This window comes from Pinus tabuliformis, chromosome 2_1 (assembly GCF_031772625.1).
Source record: "Pinus tabuliformis cultivar Carrire ecotype Pingquan chromosome 2_1, CPIR1, whole genome shotgun sequence".
Classification (NCBI taxonomy): Eukaryota; Viridiplantae; Streptophyta; class Pinopsida; order Pinales; family Pinaceae; genus Pinus; species Pinus tabuliformis.
This window is the reverse complement of record NC_142299.1, coordinates 443,953,040-443,977,573: the sequence shown is the minus strand read 5'-3', so window position 1 is coordinate 443,977,573 and position 24,534 is coordinate 443,953,040. Positions and strand designations below refer to the sequence as shown.

The window sequence follows — 24,534 nt, the reverse complement described above, 5'->3', positions numbered from 1 at the left end:
CACTCTTATAACCCCTAAAAACATATTCTTTTAAAATATATAGCTATCTCAATTATCACTCCCTTTTAAAAAACACCCTAACATCATATTCACCACTTTTAAAGATTCTCTGCAAAGATTCACCACTTTCGAGGATTCCTTGGGATTGGACTATTCGACATACATAACAAACAACTAAAATGGTCCAATATCAATCAAAATATCCACAATATGACATATTCCATAAATAACTAACACCCCTTAAAAAAAAAAAAAACACTTTCCTTTTAAACACACCGAGATTTGCAAGTCTGACCCCTAACCAGAGTTTGATAAAAATATCCTAATATAATTAAATTTATTTAAAAAAATAAAATAAAAAATATCTCTATTTTATAATAACTTAATTAACATTTGACCAACTGAAAATTTCGATCACATGATGTTCCATTCCCGAACCTCGTCCCCCCAAAAGAGGGATTTCTATCACCAGTTGTTTGATTGTCAATAACTAAGAATTTCGCAATAAAATAGATTAAACCAAAGCCCTGCATAGTACCGTGAGGCTTTAAAATCCCTTTTAACAAAGTCGTATCCACACATCTCCATTGATTCGGCCTTTAAGCTCTGGAATCTCCCCCTTCTTCTTCATCTGCCTTCAGCTTGCATTCTTTCAGTGTTACCAGCGGCAAAAATGAGTTCTGCAATGCGACGATTGGTGGGATCTGCACTGAAGAATGCATCATCTTCTTCTTTCAAAACTAATGTTATGCTGAGAAGGTTTTATTCTAGTGGTGGAAGTCTGCCACGCAAGGTTGTTGTGTTGGGAGCTGCTGGGGGTATCGGGCATCCATTGGCTCTTCTGATGAAACTCAATCCTCTGGTGTCAAAGTTGGCGCTCTATGATATCGCTGGCACTCCAGGTGTGGCTGCAGATGTCGGCCACATCAACAGCCGTGCTGAGGTGGGTTCCTCTTTTCCTACCACGTTTTTTTCGTTCTCTGTATGCTGGATCTGTTCTCTCTGCGAACGATAGAGATGTTTTGATTTTAGTTTCAAGGGATCTCCATTGGGATCGATCGTACGACGACCCACTTGGTAGGATCTACTTTTCGTTAGTGTTTTACCTGTTATTAGTTCTTTGATTTTACGTTTCTGATATTGTCCATGGTCAGATTCTTCATCATTTTGCATAACAGAGTCATCACCTGAAAGACAACCAACATGATAAAAAGTGAAATCGGGTGCTAGAGACAAGGATTTTGCTGGAACAAGACCTTCACCTCAAGCCAAACATGGTTAATCCCACACAAATCGACCATCATTGTGTAGTGAAGAAGAGACACCCACTCCATCTGGAAATGCAAGAACAATTGTATACCCCCATTTCCCTAGTTTGTGCAAAGCAAGAGAAAAATAAACATCTCATGAAATCAATAAAATGGTAGAGGGAAGATGATTATCAAGAGAAAATGAAAACATATACACTAAAATCGACTTATATGCTACATCTTTCCTTCCATTGGGAAGGTCAATGAAGTTGACTCCAGTCTTTTGACAGCCTTCTCTCAGTCTTGGAGGAAAATTATTAAAATCTCCATAATGCCGAGAGCATAGTGACAACACCTGTAACCATTGGATGCAACCCAAGAGCCATCCTAATATTACCTGCTACATCCTCTGGATGGACTTCCCCAGGAATAGGGTAATTTTCAATATCACAATTTAGAAATATCCTCCGACTTTATTAACCAGTACTTATTCAGTGACCAGTAACACATGGGATAGTATTATTTGCAATATTCTTAAGGAACTTCATCAAGCTTGAAAGACGAGCCATATCTATTTTGCAATATAACTTTTACGCATCTTTCACATTCAAAAATGCCATTGCCCGAAAGATGGATTTAAACAAGCTGACCCCAGACAATTTTGTCTCATGAACACATGCCCACTACTAGAACAATACTAATGTGGACCTATGCATTGAAAGGAAACCGAAACCATGTTGCGGAGACCTAAAACAGAAAATCCCCAAATATATCCTCAGAAGGTCAAAGTCCAGGTTTATTTGGAAATCAGGAAATTCTGTTCCTTTCAAATACGTTTATATAATCTGTTCAGAAAATGGGAAATATCATCTTTATGGGGTCAAATGTCCTGTACATCCTGCATTAGTTAATAATAAGTCATGAAATAAAATTGATCAGTAATCAAACAAGTCATGTTGCTAGAATCACATCACAAGAGACTAAAAAACAAAATCATTATGTCAGCCTTCAACTTTCTCACAATATAAAAGCTCTCATTTCATCTTATATATTTGTAATAAGAATTCCTCAATACAATATATAAATTACATCTTCCAAAATGCAAACCATAACCTCTACTCTGCATATTTATATGTCACTATAGATAAATTACAAACCTGTAATTCTCAATATCATTTAGAGCTTTGTTCCATAACTCTAGCATTTTCTTTTTAGAAACAACTTCAAACTCTTGAGAAGCCAAGAACTTCAAAATGTTGTTGAGAATCAAGATGTCAATTACTTGCTTAGTTAACTCTTTAAAAAATGTATTTTGACAATGCTCTAAATAGTTTGAAATCATCTATCCTGAGACATTAAGATTTGATGCTTACATATAGACAAAGAATGGTGACTGCAACATCAGTGGATTGTTAATTTTAATAAACTTTAGAACCACCGTCAGCAACAACGAATTTCCTTTTAATGTCGCGCTCCTCCATCACAATTGCAACATCTATAAATTTTTGAATTAGTGCTTCAAGTTATTAAACACCAAATACATTGTAATCAAGATCTTCGGTGTATCTTTGTTAGTCCAGTGTTGAAAAATTTGGCAGTAGAATTGCACAGGAATGGCTTACCAAAATCCCATGCAGTTCTCATTTGAATATTTCTAGGCTTTCTTCTGCTGCATATTCATCAACATTCAAATCTCCTTGGAGGATCATCTCTCCATCCCCATCTTCGTCATCTTGTTCACTTCAACTTCCATCATCTGAACCTCCATCTCAATGTGAAGCCATTTTCACTTCTATGCCATATGCATCAAAGTCATCACATAGGTCATTACAAGCACCTAAATCTGTGAATTCTTGGACTCCTTTAAACTTTTCCCTTCTCTAACTTTCCAGTATGTTCTTTCTTCCTAAGCACATCTCTTGAATCATTGGTAGAAGAGTTCATTTTTATATTACCTTGTATGAACTTGTTTGATAACTCTCTTAAAGACACAAACTTATTGTTTCCTTTTCTTTCAATGATGTGGTGAAGACATCATGCATCTTTTCTATCAAATTAACTAGAATATAAGAACCATACTCCAATAAATATAGAGGTTTGCCAAATACCTTTTGATATTCAGATGGAACATGTACAAGAAGCATACTTCCTCTATATATATTGAGAATGTGGACAAGTTGTCTTTTTAAACCTTGAATATCTCTAGGTTGCACCCAAAAATATGAAGTTTGTCCTGCATTTGTTTCATTAGAAGGAATTCCATGTTGACCAGAATCTGTGACAGATAATGTCTGCATAGGCTTATCAAGTGCAGACAATATGACACTAGTTGTTTGAATCCTTTGCAATGAGGAAGATTTACCTACATGAGTGGGTAGAGTCCTTGAAATAGGAGCTGGATATTGTGTTGACCATGAATGCACTATAACATTATTATCATTTCTTATGAAAGAATTTGGGTTATATTCTCCAACCACATGAGAAGTTTTTGTCAAATCCATCGAAACATGCTTTGGATTTTTACAATAAATTTGGTTTGGAGTATTTCCAATGTTGTATCCATTCTTGAAGCTCCCTCTATAGACAATAGCTTCTTCATCATTTTGCATATCAGAGTCATCACCTGAAAGTTGGGAAGATGGTATTTTTGAATATGCAATTCACATTCCTACAACGAACTCTTAAGCGTGTCTTCATGAAAATGGCACGTAGCATGGTCAAAGAGCAGCTTTGGTCTTGGGTTGGGTTTGATTCCTAGCTTGTAAAATTTTCCAGATGTTGTAGTTCGAACTTCGAAGATGAAAGTACAAAACATTGGTAGACAAACTGCTTAAGAGTCATTAAGCATGTAAAGGGTTAACGGCTGAGTATTATATTTTGTGTGAAACAAGAAAACAGGAAATTAACCGTTTCCCTGAGAAAATGCTTCAGGGACTGCTTGCCAACCTACTTTCTCTATCCAGGACTCTGGCTTCTTTTTTGGTGACTTGTGTACAAAATGCGTTTGATTGCTGCGACTGCCAACTTGACACCACGTACAGCTCTAGAAGAAGATCAGTGAGAGCTTAAGAACATGTGTTTCTTCCGGTTAAAATCCAGAGTAGTGTGGATTATGTATGCTTTTGTATATTTTCAACTGTTGGTAATACTCGTCCTGGTTCCTCTTTCTTCTCCTTCATACCAAGTTAATTTTGTTTGCCTGAGTTTGGTTATGGTATTGTGTTTAATGATGGTGTGATTCCTGGCTGATTTTACATGCCTGAATTCCATGTGTTAGACCTATGAACCAAAGGAATCCTACTGAAGTAGTTAAAACCTCTTTGATTTGAAAAGCAAATACCCATTAAGCTAAGTAGGTTCCCGAATCCCTTGATAGTTCCAAGAACAAAATGGAGGTGTATTCTACAACCTGAGTTGTGTCCACTGCCCCACGCCCCCTGCTCCCACCAAGCGTGTATTGAATCAAATCCATGCATTTGGTACATTTATGATTTAATATGGATACTGGACTCAGTGTGCAGCTTCAGAAATCCCAAATACATATTTCCAGTTTAGCTTCAGAAATCCCAAATGCATATTTCCAGTTTATCCAAATAACATAGTGTTTTGGCTTTTGTCAATTTTACTCGAAATCCAATGAGCTGAGCTTTACAGCCTCTAAGAAAGAGGGAAATAGTCATAGACACAATACAGCTAGAAAGGTTCAGGCTGTCTATGTAAGAGGGAAATAGACACAATACAGCTAGAACTGTAAGAGATGGCTTCTTATTTAAATGCTTTGAGTAAGCATCCCTGACTATGTACGGGAGATCGTCTTTAGACCAAGTGTTGACCCTGGTTGTCGAAAAAGAGTCTCCATCGTAGGCTTTGAAGCTCCATGGCTACTAGCTTGTGCAACATGTTATTGTTGCTACGGGGTAGTGTAAACTATGTAATGTCTTAAGAGCAGAAACGATTCATCATGCAAAAGGGATTAATAAAGTTTAGTAAAGCAAGAACTTTTTTGAACTTTATGGTTTTATGCCATGGTCCTTTTATTGAAAGAGTGGTTTTCAATGATCAAGTTTGGTGTCTTGAGGCCCTTCTTTAATATTATTCTATAAAAGTTGGCCCTTTTCCTCTGCCTTCAAATTACAGGGAAGATGGTATTTTTGAATATGCAATTCACATTCCTACAGCGAACTCTTAAGCGTGTCTTCATGAAAATGGCACGTAGCATGGTTAAAGAACAACTTTGGTCTTGGGTTGGGTTTGATTCCTAGCTTGTGAAATTTTCCAGATGTTGTAGTTCGAACTTCGAAGATGAAAGCACAAAACATTGGTAGACAAACTGGTTAAGAGTCATTAAGCATGTAAAGGGTTAATGGCTGAGTATTACATTTTGTGTGAAATAAGAAAACAGGAAATTAACCGTTTCCCTGAGAAAATGCTTCAGGGACTGCTTGCCAACCTACTTTCTCTATCTGAGACTCTGGCTTCTTTTTTGGTGACTTGTGTACAAAATGCAGTTGATTGCTGCGACTGCCAACTTGACACCACGTACAGCTGTAGAAGAAGATCAGTGAGAACTTAAGAACATGTGTTTCTTCCTGTTAAAATCCAGAGTAGTGTGGATTATGTATGCTTTTGTATATTTTAGTAGTACAATGGCTGCCTGAAGGATCCAATGGCTACTTAAAGGTAGGTCCCTTGTCGCACAAACAAAAAGATCTTATACATGAATTTGATGTCTCGGTTGGCTGTGACCTTAAAAGTTGGATTATTAATATATATCCCTAAGAGACTGGCACCCCTCTCAAAAGTTTGTAGATCTCTCAAAGGTCTGCAAGTCTGGTCATGGATGCAACTACCTTTGATACAGTTGCAGATTCTTTTATGGATCCTCTTAATGAGCCCAAAGGGGTCTAATCACTTGTCCAAATCTTGTAGTCAAGGAATGCAGACAGAAGGTGTGCCTTTCCCATCATGTTGCTTACAACTGTTGCCTGAAAATGCCAAAACACAATGCCAATGCCCTGCATGCTAGATAAAGTTAATAACAGTCTGAAGAAAGGTACAGATATAGATGACAAGACCTCCTTCTAGGGAATCAAAATGGAAAATGACGCTTAAATATCCAATCAACGAATTAGAATTTCACCACTGAAGTTCAACCCAGATTAAATTGCTTGCTAGGAAATGTTGATCTAGAAATCATCAACAAGAATTCAGATGGGAGAAGAGAATAGTTGAAATCCAAGATTGCTTTGAATGCACTCTGTCAATTGCTAAAACAAGAACAATGCTTTTCTTTAGATTGTGGGTTGTTCAAGAGAGGAGAACTATAATATTTATTTCTGCAGATTCGGTCCTCTTAAGGCATTTAAAACAGAAAACATTTAAAGATAGTTTTACATTTTAAGGATAAAATATCTGGAACCTTTCATCATGACACCTGTAATGTCATTTAACAGGCATTGAGCTTTGCAAGTTTGATCCTCAGGTTACACCACAGTAGAGCATAATTTCCAGGGTCATACGCTAAAATTATAAATTGGATCATGGGGTTCTGCTGATAACTGTACAAGTATGTATATGTCATTTTCAGACAGAAATGGTTTCCCCTGTGAAATCATCTCCAAATCAGCTACAACAGCAGGGAAGGTTTACTTAACATCTCAACTGCAAGCTCTCTCCACGAGAGCAACGACTGACAAATGATGCAAGGTAAGCTTCTGAAGATGTAATCTAAGGTTAGATTTTTCGATTTTCTTTTGGATTAAATTTAATATGGTTCATTTGTTTTAAAATGGGTCCCACGATGTCACTTTGCTGAAGCACCACTTTTCTTCCCTTAAAAGCAAAGATTAGCAGGTTCATTGCTCCCTGTACACTGACAAGGAGCAATGCATCGCCCTTGTCCTTACTGCAAGGAGCAATGATTGCCTAATGCCCTTCAGCAGCAATGACCTGGTCAAGCTTTTAGATTTGTTCATTTTTTAGGGGATCACTTTGAAGAGGTTTGAATTTTCAATTACCTCATCTAATCGCTTGGGAACTCGTACTAAACTTTGAATTCACTAGGACAAAGGGTCTGGAATCATCCTCCTCTCCTCTCCTCACCAAGTCTATATAATGAAGTCATTCCTAAGGGACAGAAAGAAAGCTCTCTCTAAGATTTTTCAGCAGCATGTAATTATCTCTCTCTGGAGTGGCTTCATTATATAGACTTGGTGAGGAGAGGAGAGGATGAATCTAGACCCTTAGGTCTTGCCATTGCCAGCCCACAGCGCTTTCCAGCCTTGTTCTTTCATCACTGCTTTTTCTCATAGTAATGATAAAATTCAACTATTTTGATTCATTGTAATGTATGGTTCAAAATGCTGGTATGAAAAATATATGACAAAATACACATAAAAATTGAATACACATAAAAATTGTTACAGATGTATAGTAAAGGACTGGAATTTCCCTTTAGATTCAATTTATTGTTTTTATTCAATAATTATTTACTGGAGAGCCGCTTATGAACCACCTGTGGACTTTAATATAGTTTCTTTCTTTCATTCTTAATATTGGGTTTCCTAAGATTGAGATTGTTCTATTTAACAGATGTTTGTGGATGAAGTGCTGGAGCTTGTAGAGCTTGATAGCTTGAGAGACACATTGGTGGGTCTTCCTGGTGTGACTGGTCTATCAACTGAGTAATGGAAGAGACTAACCATTGCTGTAGAACTTGTTGCAAATCCTTCAATCATATTCATGGATGAGCCGACATCTGGTCTGGATGCCAGAGCTGCAACTATCGCGATGCATACAGTTAGGAATACAGTGGACACAGGCCGAATTGTAGTCTGTACTATCCATCAGCCAAGTATAGATATTTTTGAAGGATTTGATGAGGTAAGATACATCTCTAACTCCTTACAGGTTGTTAATATAGCCAAATCTGAAATTGTGATCAGACACCCACAAAAAAAATATGAAAGCATGCATGAGACCACATGTCATGGAAGGAAAAATATTTTTCACTAGAAATCCAAACCACTGACAATAATCATAGGGGGCCAATTGGTAGTGATGTATCTAGAGTTCTTTACTCTTGGATATTAGAAGATTAATTTATCAAAGATAAAATGAGATCATAATTACCTACCCTTCAATACAGTTAAAAAGGGAACTAACACTTTTTTGTTTTGATAATTTTTTTTAGGCAACACCAAAGCCAAACTCTGTATTGTCTAAGGAGGACATTAAAGCCTTGACAAAGCGCACACAGGATGGAGGAACTGAAGTTGTTGAAGCAAAAGCAGGGAAAGGTTCAGCCACACTGTCTATGGCGTAAGTTTATGTTTTTGTCCTCTATAGTGGCTAATATGCATTCATATCTTTTGAATGTTTTTTTATTCTTATGTGACTGTCTAGAGTGCTGAATTTTTCATCTTGATGCAGTAGTTGGAGTCAGATAATCTTATCATGGTAAGTGCTTCATGATTTCATGCTTGGCATGCAACATGATTTCATGCTTGATAAGTACCTAATCTGAGATTCACTGTCAGTGAGAATATGGCATGAAGGAGCTTCTTTCTCTTTATCTAAATCTTGTACTTCATACATTTGCATGTCTCAAATCTTTTGCCTTAAGCTTAGGTACTTATCCTACATGAAATCATGTAGCATGCATGTCTCAAATCTTTTCCCTTAGGCTTTCTCATTTGTGTGAAACTCGGCAGGTGCTTTTAACCTGTGAGGTTTGACCGATGGATTGTTTCCTTTCATTTACCTTAGTTTGATTGAAATGTTCAGAGTTAATCTAGATTTTGCATGCAAAGATCATTCCCTAAGGAAAGTGATGAGTCTCTTCAAGGACATTATTCCTTCTTAAACATAAGATATGTCAAATGGATCCCGCAAAAGTTGTGTGCTTGATGATGGGTAAATCTGGGTATGAGATTTACAAATTTGCACTTACATGTATGCCTGTGGTTGCAATTCTCAGATAGGCGCATAGCATCCATTCATTACCTCATCTTGAGCATTTGAGCATGGTTCATCAAAAAACATTGCTGGTCAGTTAAATCCATTAGTTGAAAACTTGGAAGTGAAGAGTAGTGTTGTAGTCTTCTCTATGTTGATGAATGCTTTTTGAGACTTCAAAATGTTTAGACATGCAATTCCTTTTTCATCTTTCTCCTGTGTTCTCAAATTTTTTTTTTCTACTGTTTTTTAAGGCCAAATATAAACCATGGGATATGTATTTTTCCTACCGCGTTTTTTTCGTTCTCTGTATGCTGGATCTGTTCTCTATGCGAACGATAGAGATGTTTTGATTTTAGTTTCAAGGGATCTCCATTGGGATCGATCGTACGACAACCCACTTGGTAGGATCTACTTTTCGTTAGTGTTTTACCTGTTATTAGTTCTTTGATTTTACGTTTATGATATTGTCCATGGTCAGATAATTTATTTATTTTGGTAAGCGCCTATTTTTTTAAAGGAACCAGGCCTTATACCAGGCTTAGACTCCACTGCTATAACCTGTCAAGGTCTCTGGGATTCTTCGAATGTGGAATTTATTCTTTTGGCCACATTTTTGCAGGAAATATGCCTTCCGGAGCTTTTGAATGTGGGTTTGAGCCCTGAAAGTGCAATGATTTAATTTCTTAAACACAACCCAATTCACGTTAATGGTCAACTCAATTCACTTTCATGGTCAGTTTGTAAATGTGTTTGTGCATATTTTGATTGATGAAAAAAAGCACCTAGATATTTATTTTGTGGAAATCCATGGCTGCATCATGTGCACCTACTCGATTATGGTTTTTAATTTTATGGATCTAGGTGACATTTGGCCAAACAATCCATTGAAGCAACACCCATCTCATTGTCATTCTAAAACGATTGTATTGTACACCGTGAATATTGGATTTGACTATACCTGACATTCTTTGGGCCATGTCAAAAGAGGCAGATATTGAGGGCTACATTATTATTATTTTTTATTGTTTTCTTGTTGGCAAATGTCTTTCTGATAACATAGTGGGTTTTGCCCTCATTGTAGATGCTACAAACATAGAATCTCTATTCCACCAATTTCATGCAGGATTTGCACCAGATCTTGTCTGTTGAATCTCAATATGGTAGTTAACTCTGATGGTGAGATAATGCCGCAACATACTTCTAAGAGGGCACTGAAAGTGCTATGATTTAACTACTTGACTACAATCTGCCTGACATTTATGGCTATATTGAAATTTGGGCTGTGCTTATTATCATTATTAGCAATAGTAGTATTTGCTATTGATAGGAGAAGGTTGAAATTGAGGTTGGGTTCACACTATTATTGTTTTTGTTTGGTCAAGGCCTTTTGACTGGCGTGGGTGAAACACCTTAATTTCATCTGTTCATCAAAGTCACGCATGACTTGCAGATGGGCTCATCTGTGCAAACCTCAATAGCACAAGGGTCATCATTAACAACACCTCTGCATTATCATTGAATTGGTGTTTATCATGTTAACCCGACTTCATATTTTGGAATGACATCGGCAGCCGCATTATCATGGGAATATGCCTCCTGGGTTTTGAACCTGGGTCATCCTCATGACAAGCACCCTACAACTTGCCACTAAACCACAACCCAATGGACGAGGTAGTTCATATTTTTTTGATGAAAAATGCATCTATATTTTTAGCAGAATCCACGACTGGATCATATGCCTCTGCTTAATAGGACTTTTAGATCTGATGGATCTAAGTCATACTTGGCCTAATGACTACTTAGAAGTTAGAATAGTCTTATTGCATTGTCAATTTGTTATTTTGTGAGGATTGAATTGATGACCCTCTGCATATTGGATTTGCCTCTATATCCAACCTTTTTGGGGTCGTTTAGATTTGCCTCTTTATCCATGAGTAGATTAAATCAAAATAGTCTTTGCAGCGTAAATTAAACTAAGGTTGAATAAACTCCCTAAAGTGGCTTGTGAGATGCTAATTATTTATCACAGCATCAATTTTATACCTGGATTGGATAAGACTATACCCTGATTGAAATGTCGTATACCTGGATTGGACAAGATTATACCCTGATTGAAACGTGGGTTGGTATAGGTCTTCAATCTCCTACGAGCATAATCATTGCTTTTGGTGCTCTATCTCCTCGGTAAAAGCCAAAAGGTGGATTTTACTATAGAATACAAATAATCCTATTCTTGTGGATTTGAGACTTCTGCGATCTGTATTCTGTGTGGTTGTATCTTCCGGATTCATCGCATCTGTTGTTTTGGTGTATCGACGTTTCGAACCAGCCTCTGTGGTTCATCATCAGGATGAGAATTTATTGAAGAAGTCAGAGAAGGGATATGGTGAATAAATAGGTTAGGATAAGGGAGAGTGCCGGGCCGACAATTAATTAGATTTAGGATGAAAATTTTTAATTTTTATAAATATCTTATTACTATTATCCTTTATCCATTTTATTTATTTGTATGTTGTTTAAATCTTTTTTGACTCAATCATTATTAGTTCATTTTTATATAAATGTTTGTTTATATTTATTATGCTTTGACCTAATTTGTTTTGTTTATTAAACTAATTACAAGTACTTGATTTAATGTATTAAGATGTATATATATATCTTGATTTACTATATACTATATTTTGATTTAATATATATTGATTTTAATATCTTATGCTTTGTTTTGTTATCTTGTGATATATATATATATATATATATATATATTGCTTTAATATGTATTGTGTAATATGTTTATTTCTTTCTATACCTATATATGTATATTGATAGGTATTGGTATTAATGAGTTGAGATATGTATATATTGATTTATTATGTTATGATTGTATATTTTTATTTAATATACATTATGACTTGTTTTATTATATTGTGATGAATGTTTATTGATTTAATGTGTATTATGATTTTGTTATAATTACCTAATTTGTTTTGAATATGAAAGCTTAATATATTACTTTTTATAACTAGTTTTATGTATCTTAGTTGATTTAATATATTGTGATATATATATATCTATTAATTTAATATTGTTATGATAGGAATGATATTTGTTATTGTTGATTTTATGTATTATGATATATATATATATATATATTAATTTAATATTGTTAATATGTTGTGATATATTATGTTATGACTGTATATTTTGATTTAATATGCATTATGTTTTGTTATTTTGATTTAATATACATTATGTTTTGTTTTATTATATTGGGATGAATGTTTATTGATTTAATGTGTATTATGATTTTGTTATAATTACCTACATTGTTTCGAATATGAAAGCTTAGTGTATTACTTTTTATAACTATTTATAATGTATATTGGTTGATTTAATATATTATGATATATGAATATTAATTTAATATTGTTATGATATAAATAATGTTTAATATTGTTGATTTAATATATTATGATATATATGTATTAATTTAATATTGTTAATATATTATGATATATATATATATATATATCTATATCTATATATATATATATATATATATATATATATTAATTTCATATTGATATGATATAAATAATATTTCATGTATATAGAAATTTGTTATGGAAATGAAATTAATTGGATGGGTGAAGGGTATATTGCATTATGAAGGTAAGGGAAATGGATCAGATATAGGGAAGAAAGGGGAATGGACACGGGGGACTAGGAAGTGGCGGAATCCTTTATTATTGTGGGAATCCAGTTGTCGCTTATCTTCCAACCATCATCACGATTTAGGTTATCAGGGTGTTTTCTTATTTCAATAGCTTCTCTGAATTTCCTATGGTGGTAATGCTCAATTTTGGCCATGACACAGGAGTCTTCGATGCAAATGTGGTGATTGGTTTTGCTTGAGTGCTCAGCTAAGGCTGAGGTTTTGGAGCGGTTATGGTTAATATCTGCAGCATGTTCTTGAATCCTTGTTAATATAGATCGACCGGTTTCCCCAATGTATGACTTTCCGCATGAACAAGGGACCAAGTAGACCCCTTTGTGGTGTTTAGGGTCAATAGGATCTTTCACTGATTTTAGGCATCTACTGATTGTTTTCAAAGGTTTGAATGTGGTTTTTATTTTATTCCTTCTTAAGATGTGAGCAATTTTATCAGTGGTGCCTAGAATGTAAGGGAGGTGAACTGTACCAGCATAATCATCCCTCTGATGTTTGTTCATGGGATTTTCAATCTTCTTGAAAGCCTTGATCCCTTGGTGTCTCTTGTATCCATTCTTCTTGAAGACTTTTAAGAGGTGGCTCTTTTCTTGTTCAAAATTATCATGATCTGAGATACGAATTGCTCTTGTTGCTAAGGTGTTTAGTACCCCAAGTTTCTGAGCTGGATGATGGTGAGAGTTAGCATGCAGGTAGTGTTCGGTGTGAGCTTTTTTGCGATAGACCTGGTGAGAAATAGTGCCATCTTGGTTCCTTTTGATGAGGATGTCAAGAAAGGGAAGACAACCATTTTCTTCCACTTCCATAGTGAACTTGATTGAATCAGACTGGCTGTTAAGGTGTTCAAGAAATTCATTTAGTTTTTCTTTTCCATGAGGCCAAATGACATAAGTGTCATCAACAAATCTTTTCCATAATTTGGGTTTTAGGGGGGCAGACTCAATGGCCTTAGTTTCAAAATGTTCCATGAATAAATTGGCAACGATGGGAGACAGGGGTGATCCCATGGCCACACCACATGTTTGTTCATATATTTCATTTTTGAAGCTAAAAAAGGTGGATTTTAGACAGACTTCAACCAGTTTAGCTGTGTTGGCGTCAGTGATTTTATGTACAACTTCCATGGCTTCGTTTATAGGAATGTTGGTATAAAGGGCTTTTACATCAAAGCTCACTAAGATGTCGTCTTGGTCTAGCTTTATGGGTTTGATTTCTTTAATGAAATGGTAGGAATCTTTGACAAAGGAGCTGGTATTTCCTACTAGGGGTTTAAGCTTTTTAGCCAGATGCTTCACCAGGTGGTAAGTGGGGCCACCAATAGTGTTGACAATGGGTCTAATGGGTATACCTTCTTTGTGAATTTTAGGGGCCCCATAAATCCTAGGGGTGTAGGGGTTGGTTTCAATAAGATTCTTCATGTTGTGTTCATTGCTTGCTTTCACCAAGTTATTGACATTCTTGGAAATCTTCTTTATGGGTTTTTTTCTTCAATTTGATGTAGCAGCCGCTGTTGTTTAAATGATCTAGCATCTTCTCATTGTAGTCTTCAGTGTTCATTATAACTGTCGCACCCCCTTTGTCTGCTTTTAGGACCACAATGTCTGGGTTTTGGTTTAAAGTTTTGAGAGCCATGTATTCTTGTTTTGATATATTGCTTTTGGGAGGCTTGGCTTTTCTGAGTATTATGGAACAATCTTGTCTGATGACTTCTTTAATGCTGTCAGGCATGTCTTTAATCCCATACTCTATATTACATACGATATCATCTTTGGGGATGGAGTGTGGTGTTATTGCAAAATTCAGGCCTTTTTCAAGCAAACCTATAGTGACTTCATCAATATGCGTGTTTGAGAGGTTTATTATGCTTACTTTTTTCTCCTCCTGGGATGTTTTTGTCTGTTCATCTGTCATGTCTTGCTGAGGCTCTATTATGTCAGTCTCTATATTAGCACTAAGGATGATATTTTCTTCTTCCTGGCCAATGCCGTAGTTGCTGCTGCTGGTTCTTTTTCTATCCGTGGTTTCAACGTGCATGCCGAGATCTTCTTGCGCTAGCGTTGTGCTGATTTCCTCATCATGCCTTGGATCTGGCGCCAATGTGTTTTTGTACGCATTGCTGCCTGTAGAAAGCTTCGTTTTGTTCTCCAACGGTTTTGCGTTCCTGTTGATGCCTCCGCTAGTGGAGTTATTGAGTTTTCTGTTTATCATTCTGTTGCCTAGATTGTCTATACGCAGGTCTGAAGGATATCTGGGCAGGTTGAATTCTGGCAGAGGATCGTGTAGTGGCTGCGCAGGGTATAGCTTCATCCTTTGACTCCGTATCCGATTTTTCCAACCTGGTCTTAGATCGATTTGTAGAGGATGCGGTGTTCATCTTGTTTTCCAATTTTCCAAATTTCAGCGAATGTTTTTTATTTTTACTTTCTTCTGTTTTGATTGATTTTAGAAATGCGCACGAGTCTATTCTGGACCAAAGCGTTGGTTCAATGAGATTCGGCAGGTTTAGGTGCAGCTTAAGGGCTTTTTGGTTTAATAGATTGAGTTCCCAGCAAATTTTGTTGATTTATGAGCGAATGAGGGACAGGCTGGCTTTGTTGAAAATGTGGAAGTTTCTGAAGTTTTTAAGACTGTGTTTTATGGAGGCAAATGGAGGGATAATGGAGGCGTCTCTGCAACGTTTGAGAAAGGTGAGGTCTGACTTCTTCTTTGCAATTTTTACCCTGTATTGTTCCAGCAAACGGACTTCTTGTAATTTCTCCCTTCCGTATAGGTCGAAAATTGTGGATTTGAGACTTCTGCGATCTGTATTCTGTGTGGTTGTATCTTCCGGATTCATCGCATCTGTTGTTTTGGTGTATCGACGTTTCGAACCAGCCTCTGTGGTTCATCATCAGGATGAGAATTTATTGAAGAAGTCAGAGAAGGGATATGATGAATAAATAGGTTAGGATAAGGGAGAGTGCCGGGCCGACAATTAATTAGATTTAGGATGAAAATTTTTAATTTTTATAAATATCTTATTACTATTATCCTTTATCCATTTTATTTATTTGTATGTTGTTTAAATCTTTTTTGACTCAATCATTATTAGTTCATTTTTATATAAATGTTTGTTTATATTTATTATGCTTTGACCTAATTTGTTTTGCTTATTAAACTAATTACAAGTACTTGATTTAATGTATTAAGATGTGTATGTTGATTGATTTAGTGTATTAAGATGTATATATATATCTTGATTTACTATATACTATGTTTTGATTTAATATATATTGATTTTAATATCTTATGCTTTGTTTTGTTATCTTGTGATATATATATATTGCTTTAATATGTATTGTGTAATATGTTTATTTCTTTCTATACCTATATATGTATATTGATAGGTATTGGTATTAATGAGTTGAGATATGTATATATTGATTTATTATGTTATGATTGTATATTTTTATTTAATATACATTATGACTTGTTTTATTATATTGTGATGAATGTTTATTGATTTAATGTGTATTATGATTTTGTTATAATTACCTAATTTGTTTTGAATATGAAAGCTTAATATATTACTTTTTATAACTAGTTTTATGTATCTTAGTTGATTTAATATATTGTGATATATATATATATATATATATATATATATATATATATATATATATATATATATATATATATTAATTTAATATTGTTATGATAGGAATGATATTTGTTATTGTTGATTTTATGTATTATGATATATATATATTAATTTAATATTGTTAATATGTTGTGATATATTATGTTATGACTGTATATTTTGATTTAATATGCATTATGTTTTGTTATTTTGATTTAATATACATTATGTTTTGTTTTATTATATTGGGATGAATGTTTATTGATTTAATGTGTATTATGATTTTGTTATAATTATCTACATTGTTTCGAATATGAAAGCTTAGTGTATTACTTTTTATAACTATTTATGATGTATATTGGTTGATTTAATATATTATGATATATATGTATTAATTTAATATTGTTAATATATTATGATATATATATATATATATCTATATATATATATATATATATATATATATATATATATATATATTAATTTCATATTGATATGATATAAATAATATTTCATGTATATAGAAATTTGTTATGGAAATGAAATTACTTGGATGGGTGAAGGGTATATTGCATTATGGAGGTAAGGGAAATGGATCAGAAATAGGGAAGAAAGGGGAATGGATACAGGGGACTAGGAAGTGGCGGAATTCTTTATTATTGTGGGAATCCAATTGTCGCTTATCTTCCAACCATCATCACGATTTAGGTTATCAGGGTGTTTTCTTATTTCAATAGCTTCTCTGAATTTTCTATGGTGGTAATGCTCAATTTTGGCCATGACACAGGAGTCTTCGATGCAAATGTGGTGATTGGTTTTGCTTGAGTGCTCAGCTAAGGCTGAGGTTTTGGAGCGGTTATGGTTAATATCTGCAGCATGTTCTTGAATCCTTGTTAATATAGATCGACTGGTTTCCCCAATGTATGACTTTCCGCATGAACAAGGGACCAAGTAGACCCCTTTGTGTTGTTTAGGGTCAATAGGATCTTTCACTGATTTTAGGCATCTACTGATTGTTTTCAAAGGTTTGAATGTGGTTTTTATTTTATTCCTTCTTAAGATGTGAGCAATTTTATCAGTGGTGCCTAGAATGTAAGGGAGGTGAACTGTACCAGCATAATCATCCCTCTGATGTTTGTTCATGGGATTTTCAATCTTCTTGAAAGCCTTGATCCCTTGGTGTCTCTTGTATCCATTCTTCTTGAAGACTTTTAAGAGGTGGCTCTTTTCTTGTTCAAAATTATCATGATCTGAGATACGAATTGCTCTTGTTGCTAAGGTGTTTAGTACCCCAAGTTTCTGAGCTGGATGATGGTGAGAGTTAGCATGTAGTTAGTGTTCGGTGTGAGCTTTTTTGCGATAGACCTGGTGAGAAATAGTGCCATCTTGGTTCCTTTTGATGAGGATGTCAAGAAAGGGAAGACAACCCTTTTCTTCCACTTCCATAGTGAACTTGATTGAATCAGACTGGCTGTTAAGGTGTTCAAGAAATTCATTTAGTTTTTCTTTTCCATGAGGCCAAATGACATAAGTGTCATCAACAAATCTTTTCCATAATTTGGGTTTTAGGGGGGCAGACTCAATGGCCTTAGTTTCAAAATGTTCCATGAATAAATTGGCAATGATGGGAGACAAGGGTGATCCCATGGCCACACCACATGTTTGTTCATATATTTCATCTTTGAAGCTAAAAAAGGTGGATTTTAGACAGACTTCAACCAATTTAGCAGTGTTGGCGTCAGTGATTTTGTGTACAACTTCCATGGCTTCGTTTATAGGAATGTTGGTATAAAGGGCTTTTACATCAAAGCTCACTAAGATGTCGTCTTGGTCTAGCTTTATGGGTTTGATTTCTTTAATGAAATGATAGGAATCTTTGACAAAGGAGCTGGTATTTCCTACTAGGGGTTTAAGCTTTTTAGCCAGATGCTTCGCCAGGTGGTAAGTGGGGCCACCAATAGTGTTGACAATGGGTCTAATGGGTATACCTTCTTTGTGAATTTTAGGGGTCCCATAAATCCTAGTGGTGTAGGGGTTGGTTTCAATAAGATTCTTCATGTTGTGTTCATTGCTTGCTTTCACCAAGTTATTGACATTCTTGGAAATCTTCTTTATGGGATTTTTCTTCAATTTGATGTAGCAGCCGCTGTTGTTTAAATGGTCTAGCATCTTCTCATTGTAGTCTTCAGTGTTCATTATAACTGTCGCACCCCCTTTGTCTGCTTTTAGGACCACAATGTCTGGGTTTTGGTTTAAAGTTTTGAGAGCCATGTACTCTTGTTTTGATATATTGCTTTTGGGAGGCTTGGCTTTTCTGAGTATTACGGAACAATCTTGTCTGATGAATTCTTTAATGTCGTCAGGCATGTCTTTAATCCCATACTCTATATTACATACGATATCATCTTTGGGGATGGAGTGAGGTGTTATAGCAAAATTCAGGCCTTTTTCAAGCAAACCTATAGTGACATCATCAATATGCGTGTTTGAGAGGTTTATTATGCTTACTTTTTTCTCCTCCTGGGATGTTTTTGTCTGTTCATCTGTCAAGTCTTGCTGAGGCTCTATTATGTCAGTCTCTATATTAGCATTAAGGATGATATTTTCTTCTTCCTGGCCAATGCCGAAGTTGCTGCTGCTGGTTCTTTTTCTATCTGTGTTTTCAACGTGAATGCCGAGATCTTCTTGTGCTAGCATTGTGAGGAGGACATACCATTGCTTGGGTCATGGAACAAGGATAACAAGTTTTACTTCTTTTGGAACTTTGTGATAATAATTTCTTTTCTTATTTTTTGGTCTACATATTTATCATTTAATTTGGTACTACCATATTGATTTTATCATGCTTGTGTCACGACCTTTTCAGTAATTCACAGCAGTGTGACCTGGGTGCAGGTTGCAGGATATATGGGAGAGGAACAACTTGGCACGGCATTGGAGAATGCAGATGTTGTGATCATTCCTGCTGGTGTGCCTCGAAAACCTGGCATGACCCGTGATGATCTCTTCAACATCAATGCAGGGATTGTTAAATCTCTTTGCTCTACAATTGCAAAATACTGCCCAGAGGTAAGTTGTCATGATTTATGATCTTCTTTGAAGTTTTTGTTTTCATGCGATTTTCTTATTGACTATTTCATAGGAATAAGCATGACGTTCATTGTCAGTTGCTTTGTCGAATGCTTTGTATGTTTGAGATCTATAGAGATGGCAATATATACAAATACATATTTGCAAGAATCTTTAAGCAAGTTGTTGATCTAGATTTACATATTGTTCTTGTATATAATCAATTCTACTGGAGAGGTTAACGAAGCTTGAAGACTTCTTTGAGTCAAACGAATAGGTGATTGACTCATTATTGACTCTTTATTTAGACAAATTGCAGCTAACTTTTTCCCATAAGAAGGAAATACTAATTGAAATGAACTTAAGAGTAATTAGCTGTGTAGTCCAATGCAAGTTTGCAGCCACTGTTAAAGCCCTGTTATTCTTGTTTCTCCTCTTGTAGTTAGTAACTTAGCTTTTGGACTTTTGAGAAAATTGGCATATGAATATCAATATAAAAAATATCCTTGGTCTTCTATTTAACTGTGCACAAATCCACTAATCACGAGGTATCCTCTATAACATTATATATTACATACAATCAGTATGTACTACCATTAGTGTGGCAAGTTAATAGATAAAGAAGTATGTTTCACAATTATTTGTTTTGTTCATGTACTGGTGTGTGTGTACAATATGTATAGTATATTGTTACATATTATATAGATAGAGATATGGAGAGGGGGGAGAGTGTACCGGATAATGTTTTCCTTCTATCAGGAATGGTATATTTGGATTCAAGAAATCATCTAGAATTGGTTTTTATGGCATTGTTGAGGACTTGATATCCATGGCAGACAATTGTAAATATGATCAGCAATCTTGTAAATTCTATTGTACCAATAGCTGCTGAGGTTTTTAAGAAGGCAGGGACCTATAATGAAAAGAAACTCTTTGGTGTTACTACTCTTGATGTTGTCCGTGCAAAGACGTTCTATGCTTCAAAAGCAGGGGTTCCTGTTGAAGGTATTTAAAATTCTGGCTTGTTATGCTTAGCTACTCGCAAATATTTAGTATTCTGTAAAATATTTTTATTTTTTATAATTTAATCATGAAATATGAATCCTGGGCAAACATGCCAGGCACTTCTCCTCATTTCAAGGATGGTATCATAGGGCTCAAGGCCATCAGAAATATAGTCAGCTCAAGATGTCACTTGAGGGAATTGAACCCGGGTGGGAAGGATAACAGTCTTTGCACACAACCATCTGCGCTAGACCCAATACATGATATGCTGCAGGATCTTACCAACATCATGTTTTTTTTAACATTAGATACAATTCTCAGTTTTATGTTTGTTGTTGATGTCATCCTATGCTGTCTGCAGAAGTTGATGTTCCTGTTGTAGGTGGACATGCGGGTGTTACAATTCTTCCACTTTTTTCACATGTATATGACTTTGTTGGATCCTCATCTTGAGTTTGTTCTTTACTCTTGGATATTATAAGATTAATTTATCAAAGATAAAATGAGATCATAATTACCTACCCTTCAATACAGTTAAAAAGGGAACATACACTTTTTTGTTTTGATAATTTTTTTTAGGCAACACCAAAGCCAAACTCTGTATTATCTGACGAGGACATTAAAGCCTTGACAAAGCGCACACAGGATGGAGGAACTGAAGTTGTTGAAGCAAAAGCAGGGAAAGGTTCAGCCACACTGTCTATGGCGTAAGTTTATGTTTTGGTCCTCTATAGTGGCTAATATGCATTCATATCTTTTGAATGTTTTTTTATTCTTATGTGACTGTCTAGAGTGCTGAATTTTTCATCTTGATGCAGTAGTTGGAGTCAGATAATCTTATCATGGTAAGTGCTTCATGATTTCATGCTTGGCATGCAACATGATTTCATGCTTGATAAGTACCTAATCTGAGATTCACTGTCAGTGAGAATATGGCATGAAGGAGCTTCTTTCTCTTTATCTGAATCTTGTACTTCATACATTTGCATGTCTCAAATATTTTGCCTTAAGCTTAGGTACTTATCCTACATGAAATCATGTAGCATGCATGTCTCAAATCTTTTCCCTTAGGCTTTCTCATTTGTGTGAAACTCGGCGGGTGCTTTTAACCTGTGAGGTTTGACCGATGGATTGTTTCCTTTCATTTACCTTAGTTTGATTGAAATGTTCAGAGTTAATCTAGATTTTGCATGCAAAGATCATTCCCTAAGGAAAGTGATGAGTCTCTTCAAGGACGTTATTCCTTCTTAAACATAAGATATGTCAAATGGATCCCGCAAAAGTTGTGTGCTTGATGATGGGTAAATCTGGGTATGAGATTTACAAATTTGCACTTACATGTATGCCTCTGGTTGCAATTCACAGATAGGCGCATAGCATCCATTCATTACCTCATCTTGAGCATTTGAGCATGGTTCATCAAAAAACATTGCTGGTCAGTTAAATCCATTAGTTGAAAACTTGGAAGTGAAGAGTAGTGTTGTAGTCTTCTCTATGTTGATGAATGCTTTTTGAGACTTCAAAATGTTTAGACATGCAATTCCTTTTTCATATTGCTCCTGTGTTCTCAAATTTTTCTTTTCTACTATTTTTTAAGGCCAAATATAAACCATGGGATATATATTTTTACCCTGAAGACCTCCAAATCATTTGGAAAAGGAGGTGCTGCAGCAAAAGAGATGGGTTGAATTTGTTGTTTGGATGGACTCTATGGTATGTAATCTTAGTTGGATTTCCAATATACTTTTAAACCATATTTTCATTTTATTTTTTAGTACTATTAGATATTATATCTTACCTCATTTTATGGTTAACATGGTATAAAAAAAACATGCGTTGTGTTATGTAATTAATACTAACATGTAATATTGATTTTTTTTGTCAGAATGCTATAGGTAATGATTGCCAAGATGATGATCCAAATTATGTTCAACATATATCAGGAGATGATGAGGATGAGGATGAGGATGATGGTGGAGAAGGAGGAGATGATGATGATAGTTGCGGTGTTGGTGATGATGTGGATCAGAGTAATGAGGATGGTCAAGATGATCATGAGGATGATCTTGGTGGTGGTAGCTAGGCATGCACATGCATTGTTTTTTATGAAGAAATTATTGTGTAGAATGACATTGTTATGTTTATATGGGTGTTGTGAATTTACCCTATATCAATGAGACATTTTGATTTTGTAATCATACGATGAGTTTGATTTATGTATGTTGTTAATTTATCGTAACGATATTCATGAAATATTTTGATTTGTTAATCATATTTGAATTTTAGTTGTTTTGATTAAAAATAATAATGATTTTATTAGTATTATGTTGCTATTTTATACATGTTTTGAAAATTGTTAATGGCACATTGTTATTTTTTTGGATGGATGTTGTCAATTTCTCTTAAATTTCTTTACAAATAATTTTGAATTGTGATATCTGCCTTAATGATATTTAGAAACTATCATATATTTCACTATGAATCTATAAAGGGGGTCATAGATGTAAAGAAAAATATACTCTATATAAGAAGTCAAATGTGGATGTAACCATGGATGCAAAATTGAAAGTAAAATTGGATGTTAAACTAGGAATTAATACAAAATGCAAACAATTGACATACAAAGTGTTTTAAATTAGAAGTGAAAAATTGTGCAATAGTTGACACAAAGAAGGGAACAAAACATGGCATACAAAAGGATATCAAATTGGGCAAAAACAAGGACACATAAATGGGCACCAAATTAGATGCAAAAAAAGACAACAACTAGATGTAAAATAAGATGCAAAGTTGAGCGTTAAAAAGAAACAAAAAACGTTACAAATTAATATGCCAAATGATGATGCAAATAATGGTGTAAATTTGGGATGCAAACTTGGGTGCAAAAAAGGAAAAAAAAAAGATGTAAGAAAAGACATAAAACAAGATGCAAAATGGGGCTGAAAAAAGGTGAAACCAAGGATGCCATATTGGATGTAAAAAATGATTCCTAATCACATGCAAATTTAGGCTCGAACTCAGACACAAAATTATATGCAAATGTGGACACAAAATGAGGCAAAAAAAGATGCAAATTTGGATGGTGAAAACGATGTAAAACTAGACACCAAAAAAATGCAAAATTGGATGAAAAAGTCGGTGTAAATAATGGTGCAACATTGGACACAAGTAGACACAAAAAAAATGGTGCAAAAAGGGGCATAAAATAGCTTAAAATTGGATGCAAAACTTGGTGCAAAAACAAATACAAAAGTAGACGTAAAAAATGGCTCTAAATTGAATGTACCATTAGACACAAAATAAGATGCAAAGGTGGACACAACACATGACTCAACATAAGATGCAAATATAAATGCAAATTTTGATGCTCAAAATGATGTAACATTAGATGCAAGAGATGGTGTTAAAAATGATGCAAAATTGGATGAAACAAATGACGCCAAAATATGGTGCAAAATGAGATGGGAAAAATGGAGACAAATCAAACGTAAATGTGGATGTAAAAAATGGTCCAAAAAAAGATGCAAAAATGGGCACAAAAATGGATGCAAAATTTGGTGCTAAATCAAATTCAACACATGGTGCAAAGATAGGCACCAAAGCTGGTGCAAAAATAGAAGCAAAAACTAGTGTAAGACTAGATACAAAACCTGGCATAAGACTAGATGCAAAAACTGACACAAAATGGATGCATAAAAAGACGTTAAATTGGATTCAAAATACAGTGTAAACTTGATGCAAATGATGGTGCAAAAATGGAAGCAAATAATGACACAAAATAGGAAGAAAAAGAGAATGAAAAATAGATGCAAAAAATGACACAAAACTAGAAGCAAAACCTGTCATAAAATAAGATGCAAATCTTGGTTCAAAATTTGACGCAAAAAATGATGCATAGTTTGGTG

General features: G+C 34.9%; 2 protein-coding genes and 1 long non-coding RNA gene across 3 annotated transcripts; all 3 read left to right on the top strand.

The window, feature by feature from the left end:
* Positions 1-514: 514 nt before the first annotated feature.
* LOC149200836 (malate dehydrogenase, mitochondrial-like) lies at positions 515-8,126 on the top strand. Its single transcript, XM_089399642.1, has 2 exons — positions 515-943; positions 7,842-8,126. Exons 1-2 carry the CDS (start codon positions 674-676, stop codon positions 7,935-7,937), a joined length of 366 nt encoding a protein of 121 aa, XP_089255768.1. The 5' UTR covers positions 515-673; the 3' UTR covers positions 7,938-8,126.
* On the top strand, positions 7,992-19,618 carry LOC149200835 (ABC transporter G family member 37-like). Its single transcript, XM_089401092.1, has 3 exons — positions 7,992-8,132; positions 8,443-8,570; positions 19,451-19,618. The coding sequence occupies exons 1-3, from the start codon at positions 7,992-7,994 to the stop codon at positions 19,509-19,511; spliced, it is 330 nt and encodes a 109-aa protein (XP_089257218.1). The 3' UTR covers positions 19,512-19,618.
* A 1,627-nt stretch (positions 19,619-21,245) lies between these two features.
* LOC149200834 (uncharacterized) lies at positions 21,246-22,845 on the top strand. The gene is made up of 3 exons (XR_016253385.1): positions 21,246-21,336; positions 22,227-22,342; positions 22,515-22,845. It is a non-coding gene; the product is annotated as an uncharacterized LOC149200834 (long non-coding RNA).
* Positions 22,846-24,534: the final 1,689 nt, after the last annotated feature.

Bases quoted from the DNA above. Each gene is read 5' to 3' on its own strand.
- LOC149200836 (XM_089399642.1), top strand. From the start codon at position 674: ATGAGTTCTGCAATGCGACGATTGGTGGGATCTGCACTGAAGAATGCA. The intron at 944-7,841 runs GTGGGTTCCTCT...TCTATTTAACAG, and splicing joins ACATCAACAGCCGTGCTGAG to ATGTTTGTGGATGAAGTGCT.
- LOC149200835 (XM_089401092.1), top strand. From the start codon at position 7,992: ATGGATGAGCCGACATCTGGTCTGGATGCCAGAGCTGCAACTATCGCG. The intron at 8,133-8,442 runs GTAAGATACATC...AATTTTTTTTAG, and splicing joins TTTTTGAAGGATTTGATGAG to GCAACACCAAAGCCAAACTC. The intron at 8,571-19,450 runs GTAAGTTTATGT...ACCTGGGTGCAG, and splicing joins TCAGCCACACTGTCTATGGC to GTTGCAGGATATATGGGAGA.